Below are 20,230 nucleotides of genomic sequence, written 5' to 3'. Positions count from 1 at the left end.
GACTGAGTGAAAGGATCCAGAAGTATCTCAGTAGCAGCCATGATGAGAGCTGGTCGAATTCTCTAAATGCTAAGGAAAGGTGCTTCAATGCCTCCTTTCTTATCTCCTTTAGCAGAGGATACATTGGAGCATCCTTTAACAAAGGAAAGGAGATAATACGGTCCCACAATTCCTTGAGCAGCAACCTTTAAAGCGACATAGCAGACACACGTCAATAATATCCGCCATCGCATCATAATCACGGAGCCCAGTGTGAGTGTCGTGGTTGTCTTTTCCTAAATCCTTCTGAACTGAATTTTCCTTCTCATCGTTCCTTGACCTCATGACCTTTTCCATCAAGGTCAAGGAAAAGTGGACATGACTGCAGCCCAGGACTGTCAGTGTGTATCACAGCAGCGCCCCACAGGCTGCAGTGAGAACAAACACACTGATGATTCAGCACACTGTGTGTGTGTGTGTGTGTGTGTGTGTGTGTGTGTCCTGAAACACAGGCAGCTCAGCTGAGAGCTGCTACCCCTCCCCCTCTAACACACACACACTCTCTCTCTCTCTCTCTCTCTCTCTGCTGGGACAAAGGGCTGACTGCCTGGGAACCAGAGCTAACCTTTGACCTCTGAGAAGAGGCAGGGCCGGCCGACACCTGTCTGTCAGCATCACACACCATCTGTGTGTGTGTATGCGTGTGTGTGCGCAGTGGTGGAATGTAACTGAGTACATTTACTCAAGTATTGTACTTGAGTACAACTGTTAGGTTGTTGAGTATTTCCATTTTATGGCAATTTCTACTTCTGCTGAGATCCTTAACAGCAGTAAAAGTAGAAATACCTCACTCTAAATGTACTACTATGTATTACAAGTAAAAGTCCTGAATTAAAACTGGCAGTTTGTAGAATATTTTAAATTCCATAATAATCTTTCAGCATATTGTAATTCAAGTGTTCTGAGAGATAACTAGACAACTGCACCTCCTCGTGGTTCAAGTTATCTACAACATCATTCTGACTAGTCATAATTTGATTTTAGATATCTAAAAAGCACAATGTTGATATCTTCAATTGCGGGGAATTAAAGATATCTTGAACTGGAATTCTGACTAGTCAGAATTAAATTGTAGATATCTGAAACTGGAATGACGACTAGTCATAATTCAGTTGTGGATATGTGTAATGACAAACCCCATACACATGAATGGTGAAAGTAGTTTGAATCGTACTAGTCAAAATGTAATTACGGATATCTAAAATTACAGTTTGGCCCAGTCAAAACAGAATTAGGGATATCTTGAATTAGAGTTCTGATTAGGCAAATGACATGCAGATATCTCTAATGAATATCCTGTCTAGCTATTAAATGTTAAAACCGTTTGCCATAAACATTTCCTTTGAATGAATTCGACCTCAGCCACATTGTTTTGGAAATGAAAACAGCGTTTTTCCATTTCCATCCACAAATGGTGAAGTGCAGTTTTATATGAGTGCTGTGGCTAGCTAGTCTCCCAAAGTCTCATTTGAACTGTTCTGTACTGCATCGTTTCATATATTATATCATGTTTTTTTTGTATGTAAAAAGTAACTAAGTGTCAGATAAATGTAGTGCAGTTAAAAGTACAATATTTCCTTCTGAGATGTAGTGGAGTAGAAGTATAAAGTAGCAGAAAATGGAAATATTCAAGTAAAGTACAAGTACCTCAAAATTGTACATAAATACAGTACTTGAGTAAATGTACTTACTTACATTGCACCACTGCAGTTATTTAACAGCTTTAGTTACTTTTCAGATTTAAGGTTTCACGTTAAAAAAAACAGAAGTGTAAGATGTTGTGCCACCTGGAAACAGATTCATCATGACATCACGTCCCTGTTCTGCTCTCTGATTGGTCAGTTACGAGGGTTTCTTCCTGTCCTGCTCTCTGACTCACGGAGGGGCGGAGCTCTGCGCGCCGCAGCACACCAGCAAACAGTCGGTCAGCAAATACCTGTTCCACCTGGTGGTGTGGGACCAGAGGTACGTACCCTCACCTGAGCGATGACATCACAGCCTCACCTGCACACACCTCTCAGAGTGAGGACATCACAGCCTCACCTGCACACACCTCTCAGAGTGATGACATCACAGCCTCACCTGCACACACCTCTCAGAGTGATGACATCACAGCCTCACCTGCACATGTTGTTGATATATTATTATTTTATGGATCTCCAGTAGAATTAAAAATAGCTTTTTTTAGGTTTGGATAAACAGCATACTGTTATACTCTTCCTAATCTGTCTCCCTGTCCCCCCTCTGTCTCTGCAGGGTGTGTTTCCCGGTGCAGATCAACCAGCTGCCCAGAGAGTCTCAGCTAACGGTGACCCTGTACGCCAGCTCTCTGCCGCCCCCCGGAGGAGCCGAGGAGAAGGGGAAGCAGCGGCGCAGCATCGAGGCTCTGGGCTGGGTCACCATGCCGCTCTTCAACTTCAGACAGTGAGTCACATGACGCTCTGACACAGGAAGTCATAACCTGACATGTTTCTACTACGTATTAACGCAAATTAAATTTTTAATGCCACTAATTTCTTGAACTGAATCTAATTCATTTTGTCCAGGGATTCTATTAATAATAATTGGGGCAACAGTAATGTTGTCATAAATCAGAAATAAACATGATTGAATTAGTTCATTAAAATAAATTGTGAAAGTTTATAAGATCTTAGAACATTATGAAAGAAGTATATGGTGGTCATCCTCATGCTCTATTATGTCTCATAAGTTTCGTGTTGATACCATTTGTTACACAGATTTGGTGCTAAATTTAACCATTTTTTACCACTGGAGAATTGATAAAAAATGATCAATAATCCCTCCAAAACGCCACATTAAGACACCAAGCCCTTGAGGAACACCATAGAAAAAGCCAGGCTGTGATTTGAGAGCAAAAACTTTTGACATTTGGAGATTTCTGCAAGAATTGCATTTTTTGGCGATTGGATGACGAGCACTTCTGTTGAGTAAACTGCTCAGAAACCCCCTTATTGTCAATCTAGCTAAGAAAGCCATCCATCCTCTGAATGCTTAAGGTCTCTAGTTTGTGGCTGTAAAGTTTCATGAGGCTGTGATTATCCTAGAGGTCACCACAGGTCATTTTATACAGTGAGGTCAAGTTTCACTACAATGAAATGTCTCCTATGGGGACTAACATCATCACACATGAATACAGTTGGGCTCATTGGATCCACAAGAGTCTCAGCTTTACAGTGAGACCCAATTTATGTAATTAAAGACTGTTTAGGGACCCCAGTATGCAGAAATATTCAAATACAGCATTTTTAGAATAGGCAAAAATAATACATTTATACTGCATTGAAATAACTGCATGTGATTATCATAAAGTGGGCATGTCTGTGAAGGGGATACTCGTGGGTACCCATACAACCAATTCACATATCTTTAGTTCAGAAGTCAAGGGACCTCTTTGACATGGTACCAATGGATTCCTTGGGTTTTGTAGTTACCTCCGCCAAGGCCAGAGGCCTAGGAAGGAAGTTATGTTTTCACCGGCGTGGTTTGTTGGTTTGTCCGTTTGAAGGATTACTCCAAAAGTCTGCGATGGATTTGAATAAAATTTTTTGGAGGTGTGGGGTATGGCACAATGAACAATCTATTCGATTTTGGAGGCGATCCGGATCATGGTCCGGATTCAGGAATGTTTTTAAGCATTACGATCAACCAGAACATTAAGACCTCTGGGTATAACACATGCACAGTGTAAGTGCATGTGTTATTTTTTAATTTTTTACCCTCTACAGTTAATCCAGCATCAGTTCCTCCAACTGTTCCAGCTGAGCCTTTATGATGTCATTTCCTCCATGGAAGGAAGTGTGTGTGTGTGCTGACAGGAGTGTGTGTGTGTGTGTGTCTCTGCAGCATCCTGACCTGTGGCAGGAAGTTACTCGGTCTGTGGCCTTCGGCTCCGGGGAGGACTGGAAACGCCCGGTCGAGCTTGCCGAACTTCAGCCAGCCGGACAGCGTGATCCTGCAGGTGAGACAGGAGGTCTCACTCCGCCTGAGTTCTCAGGGTCTTCATATGAAACATCTTCAGCTCCACTACAGTCCACATTCAGAGTTCAGTCCAGAAGACCTGAATGACCTTTGGATATTTTCTCAGACGAGAAATTAATTAAATGACCTTCAGGGCTGTTATATTACGTATATTATTAAATACATATAGTAAGTGTCAACGTAAATAACCGCTCTGTGCTTTCCAAAAAGATACATACTACTGTTTATTCACACACAAGTATGTTGAACAATAGTAAACATATTGAGTATGTAGTGCATAGTATGTAATTTCGGACGCAGCATCTGAGTTACAGTCCACACATCCACAGAAAACTGAAAACAGTTTTGTCATTTATTTTGAAATATTCAAACATTTAACAGAAGCTCATGGGTCAGTTCAGTGCTGCACACACACACACACACACACACACACACACACACACACACACACACACACACACACACACACACACACACACACACTTTTATGTAGGTCAGTATAACACACACACACACATCTCTGGCTCTTTGTTTCAGTGCAGTTAACTGATTCAGGATCTGAATGTTTTTGCCTGATTAACAAAACATCATAGAACACAAACACAAACACACACACACACACACACACACACACACACACACACACACACACACACACCGAGAGAGCTTGTTCAGAGCTTCAGTGATTCACAGTTTTAAAGGGACAGTCCACTAATATTCCACACGAAGTTCAGTTTTACCTCTCAGCCTTTTATAATTTCAATTTAATATATACTGTATAATTTATTCTGTGGCTCTGGAGGGTCACAAAACTTTATTCTTTCATATTATTTAGTTTTGCTTTTTTTATAGTGAAATATTTGAAACTTTGTGCACCTCATTAATCATAATCAGCTTTATTGGCCATGTATGTGAAGACATACAAGAGATTTGATTCAATGTACACTACACTGTAGTGTCTATGTTGAGTCACTTTTTGCAGCAACATCTGGACAGATTAATCACATTGACAATACAAGATGGCGGCGGCGCCTCCATGACGTTCAACATTTGAACAGCTACTCCACACTGAGAAAAAAACATGACGTCATCTTAAAGGATCACTAGCTCTCATCCTGTCTCTGTTTTCCTCTCATCCTGTCTCTCTGACTGCTCTCTGTCTGTCTGTCTGTGTCTGTCTGTGTGTCTGTCTGTCTGTCTGTCTGTCTGTCTGTCTGTCTGTCTGTGTCTGTCTGTGTGTCTGTCTGTCTGTCTGTCTGTCTGTCTGTCTGTCTGTCTCTCTCTCTCTCTCTCTCTGTCTCTGTTTCTCAGGTGGACTTCCCCACCTCGTCGTTCGAGGTCCGGTTCAGTACTCCTCCTCCGGCAGACTTCTGTCCTCAGTACGACTTCTCCAGACTGGACACCATCAGTCAGATCCAGCTGCAGGACGTTCTCCACAAGAAGGCCGTCTTCTGGTCAGAGACACACAAACACACACTCAGACGTGATGTAATGTTTGATGTAAAAACAGTTTATGGGGAGAACAACGTTTTGAAATGTAATTTCAGGAATGATGATGGAAGTCCTCAGTAGGACATCTCTTTCCTCAGCAGTATTAGACGTCTGCTGCTGTTGGTCTTCACAGTGTTTCTGTGTGAGCAGGTTGACGGTGGAGGACAGGCGTCTTCTGTGGGAGAAGAAGGCCTTCTGTCAGTCAGAGAGTGCAGCTCTGCCCCTGGTCCTGGCCAGCGCCCCCTGCTGGGAGTGGGCCTGCCTGCCGGACATCTACGCCCTGCTGAGACAGTGGGCCTGCCTGGGTCACCTGGACGCCCTGGGACTCCTCCACGCCTCGTACGTCCCACCCCGCTCACTGACACGCACCTGAGTGACATCATCGTGATAACCTGAGTGACATCATCATGTGTGTGTGTGTGTGTTCCAGGTTCCCGGATCAGGAGCTGAGGAGGACGGCTGTTCAATGGATGGACTCCATCACAGATCCAGAGCTGCTGGACTTCCTGCCTCAGCTCGTCCAGGTCACATGACGACTAAGGCTTTTATTTTGTCAGCTAACGGGAGAGGCTTTTATTTTGTCAGCTAACTGGAGAGGCTTTTATTTTGTCAGCTAATGGGAGATGCTTTTATTTTGTCAGCTAACTGGAGAGGCTTTTATTTTGTCAGCTAATGGGAGATGCTTTTATTTTGTCAGCTAACTGGAGAGGCTTTTATTTTGTCAGCTAATGGGAGATGCTTTTATTTTGTCAGCTAACTGGAGAGGCTTTTATTTTGTCAGCTAACTGGAGAGGCTTTTATTTTGTCAGCTAATGGGAGATGCTTTTATTTTGTCAGCTAACTGGAGAGGCTTTTATTTTGTCAGCTAATGGGAGATGCTTTTATTTTGTCAGCTAATGGGAGAGGCTTTTATTTTGTCAGCTAACTGGAGATGCTTTTATTTTGTCAGCTAACTGGAGAGGATTTTATTTTGTCAGCTAACTGGAGAGGCTTTTATTTTGTCAGCTAATGGGAGATGCTTTTATTTTGTCAGCTAATGGGAGATGCTTTTATTTTGTCAGCTAATGGGAGAGGCTTTTATGTGTGTATATGTATATGTATGTATAACTGATCTTGTCGGTCTGTCTGTTTGTGTCTTAGGCTCTGAAGTACGAGTGTTACCTCGACAGCTCTCTGATTCGTTTCCTCCTACGGAGAGCCATCGGGGACATTCGCATCGCTCACTACCTCTTCTGGTCAGCTGATCAATCAGAAACAATAACTTTGTTTTCTTTATTTAACATTAATTTTATGAACATGAACTATATGTCAGTTCTGATAGAGTTAGGATTAGTTAAACCAGGTTTAATCCAGACTGTGACTGTCTCTCAGGCTGCTGAAGGACAACCTGCAGGACAGTCAGTTCAGCGCTCGGTATCAGCACCTTCTGGCCGCTCTGCTCTGCTGCGTCGGTCGAGGTCTCCGTGAAGAGTTTGACCGTCAGTGCTGGCTCGTCTCCGTCCTCGCCAAGGTGGCTCACAAAGTCCGAGACGCCTCGCCGTCCAGCAGACAGGTGGGGAGGACAGAAATATATTGTAATGTATGTCTAAAACATTAACTGTCCTGGCAAGTTAACTGAGATATTTCAACGTATTTTTTTTCTATTTTTTGCAAAGGGCAAATTGTCACAAATCCAGGATTCCATTCTTCCTGGAAAATATGGAAAATTATGTGGAATTAAGAGTTGCCTTGGAACATAATTTTAATACATGTCTTTAACAAATGTCTTGTTTTGTTCGTCCGACAGTCCAAATCTCAAAGAGCTTCAGTTTACTGAGATGTAAAGCAGATTGGAGAAGCTGAAACTACTGAAAAAACGTTTGCTCTAAAAAAAGTGACTTAAACAATTAATTGATTATTAAATTATTTGCAGATTAATTTTCTGTTGATCAAATAATCAATTAATTGTTCACATCTATTTCATTATTTTTCTTTTACAAAGAGCAAACTGTTAAAGTTAAATAACTGTGAAATGATTTATTTATTTTAAATCTCCCCTCTGGGGATCAATAAAGATTTATCCGACATTATATGTTTTTTATTAAACACCGAACATATTTGTCGTTACATTTGAACAAAAACATTGCTTTGTATGATGTAATATAAAGTTTAATATATGCTGTATATACATAATGTCTCTGATTGGTTAATAGAAAATGAATCAGTCAATAAATTAAGTATCACACCGACGCAAATCAGGAAGTGTTCTGTGATTTTGGGGCTTTTTGATGATTTCATGTTGAATTTTAATGAAGCAACGATTCGGTATCAGTCCAGCAGAGGGCAGCACCAACCAGAGACATCATGATATCTGTCAGTTACCCATCTCATCATATTAGCTATTATTAATAATAATAATAATAATAATAATAATGATAATAATAATATTGTGTGTTACAGTGCGTGCTCAGGGAGGGTCTGGAGGAGATGAAGCAGTTCTTCTCAGTGAACAGCAGCTGCAGACTTCCTCTGAACCCGGCAATGCTCGTCACAGGAATCAACATCCAGGTACAGCAGCACACACACACACACACACACACACACACACACACACACACACACACACACACACACACACACACACACACAGTGTGCTGAATCATCAGTGTATTTGTTCAGCTGGTTTAAAGTCTAATGTGACGAATATCTGTGTGTCCTCAAACGTCTCCATGAACAAACTACTGTACCTGAAGGACTGAAGTGTTTTAAAAAAGCTGAGTCCCATGTTGCTAAAACATTTTTTATCCTTGTTAGCGTCAGATGTTGAGGTTTCTGTCTCTCTGAAACAAAAAGTCAGACGGACAAATGACTGAATGAAATGATGTGAACCATAAATGTTGTGTCTGGTTTTATATCAGTGATCGTGTTCAGTTCTCTTCTTCTCTGTCTTTTATAGACGTGTTCCTTCTTCAACTCCAACGCTGTTCCTCTCAAACTGTCCTTCAATAACCTCGACCCTCTGGGAGACAACATCAATGTCATCTTCAAGGTGAAACATCTCACCTGTTTTCACCTGTTGTTTACGTCTCCGGAGCTGAATTCAGTTTGTTCAGTCGGGTTTAAACAGGTTCAACTCAAACCTTAATATGTGTCAAAGTCTATAAAGATTAAAACAGGAGGACATGTGTCTGACCTCTGTGACCTTTGACCCCTAACTGATGTCTCTGTCTGTGTCCAGTCAGGAGACGACCTGCGGCAGGATATGCTGACTCTGCAGGTGATCCGGATCATGAACAAGATCTGGATCCAGGAGGGTCTGGACATGAGGATGGTCATCTTCAAATGTTTCTCCACCGGCAGAGGACGAGGTGAGGAGTGAGGACACACCAGGTGTTTGCCAAGAGGGCAGGTGTATACCATAGGAAGACGGGTGTATATCACAGGAGGACAGGTGTATATCACAGGAGGACAGGTGTATATCACAGGAGGACAGGTGTATATCACAGGAGGACAGGTGTATATCACAGGAGGACAGGTGTATATCACAGGAGGACAGGTGTATATCATAGGAGGACAGGTGTATATCACAGGAGGACAGGTGTATACTACAGGAGGACAGGTGTATATCACAGGAGGACAGGTGTATATCACAGGAGGACAGGTGTATATCACAGGAGGACAGGTGTATATCATAGGAGGACAGGTGTATATCATAGGAGGACAGGTGTATATCACAGGAGGACAGGTGTATATCATAGGAGGACAGGTGTATACTACAGGAGGACAGGTGTATATCACAGGAGGACAGGTGTATATCATAGGAGGACAGGTGTATATCATAGGAGGACAGGTGTATATCACAGGAGGACAGGTGTATATCATAGGAGGACAGGTGTATATCACAGGAGGACAGGTGTATATCATAGGAGGACAGGTGTATACTACAGGAGGACAGGTGTATATCACAGGAGGGACAGGTGTATACAACAGGAGGACATGAATATATACCAGGAGGAGAGGTGTCTATCTGTAGGATAGATGTTCAGTATATATCAGGAGGAGAGGTGTTTAACAGGAAGACAGGTGTATATCACAGGAAGACAGGTGTTAACACAGGAGGACAGGTGTACAGTATATCACGGGGAACACGGGAGGTGCGTCGTTACTTGTTCTCAGGTATGATTGACAGGTGTGTTGTTACCTTTTCTCAGGTATGATTGACAGGTGTGTTGTTACCTTTTCTCAGGTATGGTGGAGATGATTCCTCAGGCTGACACTCTGAGGAAGATCCAGGTGGAACACGGAGTCACTGGGTCCTTTAAAGACCGACCGCTGGCCGACTGGCTGCAGAAACACAACCCTACTGATGAGCAGTACGACAAGGTACACACACCTGGACACACACGCACCTGTTGACCACCTGTACACACACTCATACATATTACAGATCAGGAAGGCCTTACGCCCTGATGCTTCAGTTTCAGTGTCTTTGCAGTTGTCGTACAGCTGTGAGTTAAAAACTTCCCGGTACTGGGTTCTTGTGATATATTTAATGATCATTGATTAAATAATAATAAATAAAGTCTGACTCTGTGTTCAGGCGGTGGAGAACTTCATCTACTCGTGTGCCGGCTGCTGCGTGGCGACCTACATCCTGGGAATCTGCGACCGTCACAACGACAACATCATGCTGAAGACCAGCGGTCACATGTTTCACATCGACTTCGGGAAGTTCCTGGGACACGCACAGATGTTCGGGAACATCAAACGGTGAGTCGTGATGTCATATTCATGACACACCTGTTCAGCAGGTCACAGTTAGCTGGATTACAGGTAAGATTTGCTGAGGAGTTTGTTGTTGAAATGCATCTTGGGAGTCGTAGTTGACTTATCTCCTGCAGTTTTTGTTCTGTTTATCATTGTTGAGGTAAAGATAAAGGTTCGCAGTCGCATCATCCAGCTCGCATTTATCTGTGAAAATACTTTCGTCTCTGACATGATGATGGTCTGTATGTTGAGATAAATATTAATATTGATCTGAAGAAAGAAAACTTAAAGAAGTATTTGAATGAAACGGATAAAAAATAAAATATTAAATTAAGGACATTAGAAAGAAGACATTTAAAAAAGCTATATACAACATAAACTCTACAATAACTCAAACTACATGAATTATACAAATATTTGTACAAAGTCCTGTAGTGTAACTATATACAGTATTTAGTACAAGTATATAGATATGAATATTAATTACAATATACACACATATAGCGCTACATACAATATTAATAATAATATACACACACTGTACAGTAATAATACAATATTATGAAGTATATATAGTGTAATAGAGATTGGATTGTTTACCTGTATGTGATTGTTTACCTGTATGTGTGATGTGTGTCATGTGACGCATGCAGGGACCGGGCCCCCTTCGTGTTCACCTCCGACATGGCGTATGTCATCAACGGAGGAGACAAACCGTCGAGTCGCTTCCACGACTTCGTGGATCTCTGCTGCGAGGCGTACAACCTCATCAGGAAACACACACACCTGTTCCTCAACCTGCTGGGCCTGGTGGGTACAACACACACACACACACACACACACACAGAGGGGGAGTGGACAGAATAACAGAAACACGGCACAGTACAGTTCAACAGCCCTGAAGTAGATTCTGACCTGAAGTTTGCCAGCTGTAGTGATGGTGATGGTTTGTCTCTGATGTCCATCCAGATTAATCCATATCCATAAATCCATCTAGAAATCATAGAAACAAGAACTTGACTGAGAGCAATCATGTTTTTAAGTTTTCTTCAGTATCAAAGTAATCCAGTAATAGTTGGTCCGTTTCCATGGTTACAGAGCAAATGTGTAATGCTGTAGTGTGTGTATGTGTGTGTGTGCAGATGTTGTCCTGTGGGATCCCTGAACTGTCTGATCTGGACGATCTGAAGTACGTCTACGACGCGCTGAGACCTCATGAGTCTGAGGCTGACGCCACCATGTACTTCACCAGGTACACACACATCAATACACACACACGCACACGCACACACACACACACACACACACACACACACACATACACGTGATGGTTTATTACCTGTAAAAAGATGCAGGGCAGGTGAACATTGATTTCAGTCTTTTATATGCTGATTTGATGGAAGCAGTTTTAATTCAAGTGTCAGATTTGATGAAGACGGAAGTCAGAACTTAAAGGAGCACTGTACCAGCTTCACCTCATGCAGATCAGTTTACTGCTCATGGTTCGTCTTCCTCAGCCTGTGGAGACAGTTTAGCCCTACAAAGCCTCAATGCAGTAATTACATATTTATTCAAAACTGAATCTGACTTTTTGACACTTTACGGCTCAGGAATAGGGACAGCATGTAAGAGATTTGCGGACAATTCACACTTATGTTGTGTTAAGTTAAAGCTAGCCACCGCTACCTTTAAACGTCCCCTCTCTACCTGGGCAGGTTGATAGAGTCCAGTCTGGGCAGCGTCGCCACCAAACTCAACTTCTTCATCCACAATCTGGCTCAGATGAAGTTTGCCTCCACCGAGGATCGACCCACGCTGACCTTTGCTCCCAGAGTCCACACGGCGAAGAGCGACGGCCTCATCAGGAACCTCTACATCTGCAGACACATCAGGACAGCCAGTGCCGGCAAGGGATATGTGAGTCCACCTGATACAGGACTATATATATATATATATATGGTACTGGCTAATATATATACATACACATACAGTATACACATATATACAGTATATATACACATGTGTACAGTATATATACACATGTGTATATATACTGTACACATGTGTATATATACTGTACACATGTGTATATATACTGTATATATATGTATACTGTATGTGTATGTATATATATTAGCCAGTACTATTGGTACCAACCATGATAGCTTGTCAAGAAGGAGGCTAAATTTAGCTCCAAACTTACGCTAAATTTTGGCGAAGAAAAACGAGCATGGCCAGTTTTGGGGCAAGTCGTAGTCAAGTCAGCACACTGACACACTGACAGCTGTTGTTGCCTGTTGGGCTGCTGTTTGCCATGTTAAGGTATATTTTGAACAGATAAAAAATGTGCGATTAATCACGATTAATATATAAACACACATATGTATATATATATACACATATACACTGATCAGCCATAACATTAAGACCACTGACAGGTGAAGTGAATAACATTGATTATTACATTGATTACCATGGCACCTGGCAGTGGGGGGTATATATTAGACAGCAAGTGAACATTTTGAACTTTGTGTTGGAAGCAGAAGAAATGGGCCAGCGTAAGGATGTGAGCGACTTTGACAAGGGCCAAATTGTGATGATTAGACGACTGGGTCAGAGCATCTCCTTGTGGGATGTTCCCGGTCTGCAGTGGTCAGGACCTACAAAAAGTGGTCCAAGGTTGGAAAACCGGTGAACCGGCGACAGGGTCAGACCCGAGGCTCATTGATGCACGTGGGGAGCGAAGGCTGGCCCGTGTAGAAAGGTGTCAGAACACACAGTGCATCACAGTTTGTTGTGTACCGGGCTGCGTAGCCGCAGACCGGTCAGGGTGCCCATGCTTACATAATGTTATGGCTGATCGGTGTATATATATATATACTGTATATATATACAGTATATATTGGCTTGATTTACTGATCATCCCGTGACCTCATTTGTTTGCGTTTTTATTTCAAATAAAGTGAAAAATTGTCATAAGTAAAAAGGGTTACTGATCGTCCTCAGGTATAGAATAAATACAGATGTGTGTGTCTGTGTGTGTTTCAGGCGTTTGTAGTGAAGGTGCAGCGTGAAGGTCAGCAGGAGGTGCAGCTGGTTCAGAGGACGTTTGAGGAGTTTCATGAACTTCACAGCAAACTGAGACTCATCTTCCCCTCATCCAAACTACCCAGGTATACACACACACACACACACACACACACACACACACACACAGACACACACACACACACAATGACTACAGTCAACAGGATGTTTATTTCAGTTTTCACTGTCTCTCCTCTTTGTTCTGTCCACAGTTTCCCGAGCCGTCTTGTGATTGGTCGGTCCCGTGGAGAGGCGATGGCTGACAGGAGGAAAGACGAGCTGAATGGTTACGTGTGGCACCTGATCCACGCCGCCCCGGAGGTCGCTCAGGTCAGTCAAACTCTGGGACGGTCTTTCTGCGTGAATAATGTTACAACGATACGATACGATTTCCAGGACGATATTTGGCTCATCTAGAGCGATACGATACGATTCAATGATTTGAAATCGATACAGTACCTTTTATTTGCCAAATATTCAATCAGTGTGACTGTGAAATAAATATCTGATACTGGACAGTGCAGGTCAGGATTCCTCAAAGTTTTTCTCGTAATGGAATCAGGGATAAATTAATTATGGATGTAAACAAGTAAACACAACGATTAATGGCAAATACATACACCTTTTATTTGAAAATAATAAGAAGTGCAACTGCAGGATGCTGCGTGCACAATGATGTCATAACGGGAAAAGGGTCATTTTCTCTGAATGAAAAACCGACAGCACACGGGGAAAGCACCTGTGGGTGAAGCCGCCCTCGTCAAGTGGATTAATAGCACCTGAAACTCTACCGACCGGCTCCTCTTACTCACCTTGTGCTCTCTTCTATAGTGAATTAAATATTGAAAATAAGCTATTTTTTATTTTTCTGGGGAACCCCTGAACTCCCTCAAGGACCACTGAAGTTCCCCGGACCCCTGGTTGAGAATGACATCACTAGTTTGAGACTTACCATGGTTACCAAACAATCAAGATAGGATCTGCGAACGGACACAACGAGACGAGGTTATTAAAAGAGCTCCAGTCAAAGCTCAAACGATGGAAAGCCATGTGGAGAACATGATGGAAATACGACATTTCTGTTTGTTTCATGTATTAATGTGAGGAAGGTTACAGTCTCCTCATCGCTCCACACACATCTGATGTTTTAAGCTCTTCACGCTTCATGTACGTCATTATTTATTCATTAAGTCTGTTTCTGCTTTTAACCACACCACTACTATTACACCTCAGACAGGAAACTCTTTTTCTACATTTACAGTTCATTGTTTCTTCATCTTGTGTTCATGTGTTCATGTTGTGTCCCTGCAGCTGCTCTATCAGTCAGTATCAGTGTGTCTTCTGTTCAGCTTCATCAGCCCTTCAGTTTCATTTTGACTCAGTGCTTTCTGAGAAATGTTCTCAATGTGAGGAAACATATCAGCCTGTGTGTGTGTGTGTGTGTGTGTGTGTGTACGTGCGTGCGTGTGCTGTATCAGGTCTTTCCAGTTTTAGACACTTGGCAGTCGAAGGTGTTTCCCTCTCCGTCTCTTCTCTCACACACTCAGGCTGAATATTATGTTATTATAACTTTATTATATTTGCGTTAAATCTGTTGTTATTAAAATGTTATTATATTTGCATTAAAGCTGTTGTGGTGTTGATCATCAGTCTTTAAATAGCAGATTTATTTAACTTCCTGCTTCATTGTGTAGAAAGGAACCATCAGTAACGTCAGACGGGTGTATGTGTGTTTAACAATTCACTTTATTTGTCACAACTTCCTCCTTCATCATGAAGTCACGGAAGTTCCTTCAGGATCACAGTATAAAACAAATAAAACAAAAAATGACAGATCAGATGTTACTGGACCTGTAACTGGTTAATAATTATCATTTATTACTTCCAAGTAAGGGCTTGGATGATAACCGCATGACTGTAATACTGCAGCCATGTGACCCTACTGCAGGATTGAGCTCATTACCGTCATCACTGTAATTCCTTTTTTGTATGTGTGTGTGTGTGATAAAGTATCCGGATCATCCGGCGATCTTCCGCATCCATTGGGCCAATAGAGCAGACTCAGTAGCGTTTCCTTTAACCCCGCCTCCCAGCCCTCGGTCCAGCCTCGGTCTGGGTCTCATTCACACGAGGAATTAAAATAACTCTGGATTCAGCTATTAGTGCATTTTACAACTTTAAGAACCTAATGAAACCTAACGAAAATTTGCTTCAAAGGCCGGCACTCTTCCTGGGGGCTTAGCAACTCCGGGGTCTGAGAAGTGAAGTCAATGCTGAAGTTCCTTAAACTTGCATTCTTTCTAACAGCCAGCAGGGGGCGACTCCTCTGGTTGCAGAAATAAGTCTGATTGTATAGAAGTCTATGAGAAAATGAGCGGTCTGGGAGTTGTCTGTGTTTTTGTCCTACAACTTTAACCCTTTCACAGTGTGTTTTCAGTTCATCAAACTTAATTATAACATTTTTGGTCGCCTAAAAATGTCTTATTCAGCATTCGGTTGTATTTAGCTCCACCCTCTCGTGTCACTTCTGGTTGCAAAAAAACAAGATGGCAACGGCCAAAATGCCGAATTCAAGTCTTCAAAACTGTAGTCCACAAACCAATGGGTGATGTAACGGTGACTACGTCCACTTCTTATATACAGTCTTCAAGTCTAGTGTTGTTGAGTTTAGTAAAGCCTAATCTGCACGGACAGCTGTTTGAATCCCGGGCCTCGTTGATGAGGCGTGTAGATATACTGTATGTGAAATGAATATGTAAAACATATTAAACATCTAATTGTAAATATACATTGTGTGTTGCAGTGTGACATCGTCTACACCTTCTTCCACCCACTGCCCCGAGACGAGAGACCAGGAACTACAACCAGCAAGCCAGCAGGTACACACACACGCACACACGCACACACGCACACACGCACACACGCACACACGCACACACACGCACGCACACACACACACACACACACACACACACACACACACACACACACACACACACACACACACACACACACACACACACTGTATATATTTATACACACACAGATGGACAGTTTATTTATAGGGGACAGTGCACATTAATCAGCATCAACAGCATCAAGATCAGGTAACAAGAATAAAAATAAAGGTGGGGGTTGGGTTGTCTTGCATGTATGATGGATTCAGTGTAGATTAGATTACTATACCGTGGAACAGACGTCTGAGTGTACTTCATTACAGTAAAACCAGTTAAAGTTCAACTGGTCCACCCACATACCTCACTATTACTCACACCTGACACACACACACACACACACACACACACAGTCAGGGTGTAAAGTCCAGTGTGTTTTCCAGCCTCAGATCATATCAGTGTGTTAAGGTCACACACACAGTTTCACTGTCTCTGGTTCCACTGGTCATATAAGTGGATGAACTTTACTTGTACAGCACAGAGACATGAATGTGGTGAGACTGTGTCTTCACTCCCAGCTCATAATGTCTTCTGCTTCAGTAAATACGAGAGGTGGAAGAAGTAAGAAGACTGCAGTAAAATGAGAAATGAAAATATTCCACTAGAATTTAGGTAAAAGTATGGAAGTAGTATCAGCAAAATGTACTTAAAGTACTTCTAGTGAAAGATTGATTGAGCAGTAAAATGTTCCCTGTCAGTGTTTTCCTATTATATCTGATGTTTCTGGATTAATATTACTGCTGCATTCATTGTATGTTGCATTTTTACTTTTTTATATCCTGTTGGCTAGTTTAATCTACAGCAATTCATCGTGGTCTATAAGATCATCACATCCTGTGGTCCTGTGAGAACCACGTATCTCTAAAAATTTTGAAAAACAGCCTGTTGTCAGCTTTGTGACGATGCATTTTCCAGCTGATCCATGAGGCTTTTTAAAGAGTTTATTTAGATTAAGAAGGACGAGGATTTTCTCAACACATTAAGGAACACTTCATCCTTCAGTTTATCACAAACATTCAACATCAACTAGGGCTGTCAATCGATGACAATATCTAAACACGATTAATTGGGGAAAAAAAGTATCTGTTCAAAATGTACCTTAAAGGGAGATTTGTCAAGTATTTAATACTCTTAACAACATGGGAGTGGACTAATATGCTGCTTTATGAATGTAATATAAATGTATGTATATATTTATTATTAGAAATCAATTAACAACATAAAACAATGACAAATATTGTCCAGAAACCCTCACAGGTACTGCATTTAGCTTAAAACAATATGCTCAAATCATAACATGGCAAACTGCAGCCCAACAGGCAACAACAGCTGTCAGTGTGTCAGTGTGCTGACTTGACTATGACTTGCCCCAAGAGACTCGTGGGTACCCATAGAACCCATTTTCATTCACATATCTTGAGATCCGAGGTCAAGGGACCCCTTTGAAAATCACTATGCCAATTTTTCCTTGCCAAAATGTTGCATACGTTTGGAGCGTTATTTAGCCTCTTTTGCAACAAGCTAACATAGCATGGTACCAATGGATTCTTTAGGTTTCCAAATGATTGATTGCATTAATGGGTTAAAGAAATTATTAGCGTTAAAACTAATTTGCGTTAACGCATTATTTTCGCGTTAACTCTGACAGCCCTTACATCAACACATCTGGAGATACGTGGTTTTCACTGTACAGGAAGGGGATGGAAAACTGTCCTCTGTAAAGTAACTAAAGCTGTCAGATAAATATAGTGGAGTAAAAAGTAAAATATACAGTCCAATAAACAAGTAACATTTCTGTGTTTTTACTGAACAAGCTGATCAGACCAGGGCCTGTACTACAAGGCAGGATTTGTGGTTAGCGAGGTAACTTCAGGGTTAACCCTTCAGGGTTTTCAGTCCTACGACATTGGATCCCTTCTTACCATGGTAGATCGCCATGGTAACTTATGCTGAACACCTGACCTGCTCCGGAGCAGGTTATGTTCCAGATAAGAGATCAACTCCTATAAAAGCACCTCCTACTGACCAATCAGAGCTCAGTGCGGTGATTGTATGATAATATTAAACACATATGAAGAAGTTTAAGTCATAATCCAGACTAAAAACAACACAGTGTAAACTGACAAATACAAGAAGGACAGCTGACTTTATGCTGGGGGTGTTTACCGCTTTGAATTATGTTTTTATATTTATTTTTTTACTTGCTCTCAAGTCTGTTTCACACCGCCGGAGTTTGGGACGCAGCTGAAAGAAGGCTGAAATAGTCACACACGCCACATTGTTGTCAAAGACCATAGTGAATCATAACCATAAAAAGAACAATAAAAAATATATTTATCCATTTTATTCTAAAAGCTTTTGATAATAACACTGCCCCATCTAGACGAATATATCTGATTTTTGAGTATTCTGTAGATTAATAAATTGTAATGTTAATTTATGCATTCACACATCAGCAATTTTTTCTTTTGCCAGCTGTCCTTCCTGCATTTAGCAGCTTCAACCGTGTTGATTTTAGTCTGGATTATGCGTTTAACTTCTTCATATTTGTCCAATATAGTTTGCACTTCCTTTGTAAAATGTGGCATTCTGCCTGTCTGTCTGAAAGTCTGTGGACTCGTCCATGTCTGTGATTGGTCACATGCTGCAAACCCCGCTCCTTTTAATGTAAACACGCTCAGAGCCAGATTGAGAAACCCTGGGTTGACTTACCGAGTTGATAACCAGCGTCGTAGGACCGTCTAGCTGGATCTCGTTTGTTAGGGTTAGTGAAGCCAGATAACGAGAAGATACCCCGGGTATGTTGAACTCGCTTCGTAGTACAGGCCTCTGGACTCAGCAGCAGGTCAGGGTTACTGATGATGTCTGAGCTGCTGTTTCTATGTGTGTATATTTAAATATATATATATATCAAAGCTCAGTGTGTGGTTTTGTGTTGCAGAGCTGGCGTGGTCTCCAGCGGCAGGAAAAGAGCTTGGCGAGGTCAAACTGTCGATCTCCTACAAGAACGACAAACTCTTCATCATGGTGATGCACATACGAGGCCTGGTCAGTCTGACTCTGTGTGTGTGTGTGTGTGTTTATTCAGACTTGTTGCTAGGTAACTGTTCTGTGACATGTTGTACAGTAAAGACTTCACAGAGGATTTCATCAATGAACTTTTATCGATTTTATTATTTATTAATAACAACCAGCTGCTCAAAGTTCTGTTTTCTTACTCCCGTGTTTTGATTGGCTGTTGGCATGAACAGCAGCCCCTGCAGGACGGCACAGACCCGGACCCCTACGTGAAGCTCTACCTCCTCCCAGACCCCCAGAAGACCAGCAAGAGGAAGACCAAGGCAGCACGACGCACCTGTAACCCCACCTACAACGAGATGGTAATCAGACAGGACGCCACCGACAGAGATAGAAAACAACAGCACACTCACAACTAAAGCTAACTCACCTCAACGCTGGAGCTTAGCTACACACAGCGGGGGAGGAAGTACTCAAATCCTTCACTGAAGTGAAAGTACTAATACCACACTGTGAAAATACTCCACTACAAGTAAAAGCCCTGCATTCAAAAACTTACTTAAAGGGATAGTTTGGATCTTTTGAGGTGGTGTTGTATGAGGTACTTCTCCATATTCAGTCTATTACCTGCAGTAGATGGCGGTCGGCACGCCCCCAGTTTGGAGAAAACAGACAGGATTACCGGCACGGGAGCAAAGCAATGTACTGCTGTGGACGGGGGCAATAGCAGTTTAAGTGTACACTATATTTAGAATATATTTTCACCGCTTTACCTCGCTGTCAGACAGCCCTTTCTGACTGGGAACTGAGCTGTTATCTATGTTCTCTTCAAAGCCACCAACAACACAAACTAATACCGGGTACACACTACACAAGAATCAAGCTGATTTTGGGTC

General features: G+C 42.0%; 1 protein-coding gene across 1 annotated transcript in view; it reads left to right on the top strand.

Annotated features, from left to right (window-relative positions):
• The window catches only part of pik3c2b (phosphatidylinositol-4-phosphate 3-kinase, catalytic subunit type 2 beta), a 39,876-nt gene that overhangs the window by 18,334 nt on the left and 1,312 nt on the right, over positions 1–20,230 (top strand). The window contains exons 12-32 of the mRNA XM_074646777.1: positions 1,882–2,004; positions 2,296–2,463; positions 3,904–4,018; positions 5,350–5,492; positions 5,680–5,868; positions 5,960–6,053; positions 6,670–6,764; positions 6,901–7,081; positions 7,969–8,076; positions 8,465–8,557; positions 8,747–8,876; positions 9,755–9,891; positions 10,109–10,278; positions 10,929–11,085; positions 11,418–11,527; positions 11,991–12,192; positions 13,324–13,448; positions 13,575–13,692; positions 16,166–16,241; positions 19,258–19,364; positions 19,568–19,696. Coding sequence (XP_074502878.1) covers positions 1,882–2,004; positions 2,296–2,463; positions 3,904–4,018; positions 5,350–5,492; positions 5,680–5,868; positions 5,960–6,053; positions 6,670–6,764; positions 6,901–7,081; positions 7,969–8,076; positions 8,465–8,557; positions 8,747–8,876; positions 9,755–9,891; positions 10,109–10,278; positions 10,929–11,085; positions 11,418–11,527; positions 11,991–12,192; positions 13,324–13,448; positions 13,575–13,692; positions 16,166–16,241; positions 19,258–19,364; positions 19,568–19,696 — 2,770 coding nt within the window. The remainder of the gene's footprint in view (positions 1–1,881; positions 2,005–2,295; positions 2,464–3,903; positions 4,019–5,349; positions 5,493–5,679; positions 5,869–5,959; positions 6,054–6,669; positions 6,765–6,900; positions 7,082–7,968; positions 8,077–8,464; positions 8,558–8,746; positions 8,877–9,754; positions 9,892–10,108; positions 10,279–10,928; positions 11,086–11,417; positions 11,528–11,990; positions 12,193–13,323; positions 13,449–13,574; positions 13,693–16,165; positions 16,242–19,257; positions 19,365–19,567; positions 19,697–20,230) is intronic.

The sequence above is a fragment of the Sebastes fasciatus genome, chromosome 1 (assembly GCF_043250625.1).
Source record: "Sebastes fasciatus isolate fSebFas1 chromosome 1, fSebFas1.pri, whole genome shotgun sequence".
Classification (NCBI taxonomy): domain Eukaryota; kingdom Metazoa; phylum Chordata; class Actinopteri; order Perciformes; family Sebastidae; genus Sebastes; species Sebastes fasciatus.
Note: the sequence above shows the minus strand (reverse complement) of the source record. Positions and strands in the feature narration are given on the sequence as shown.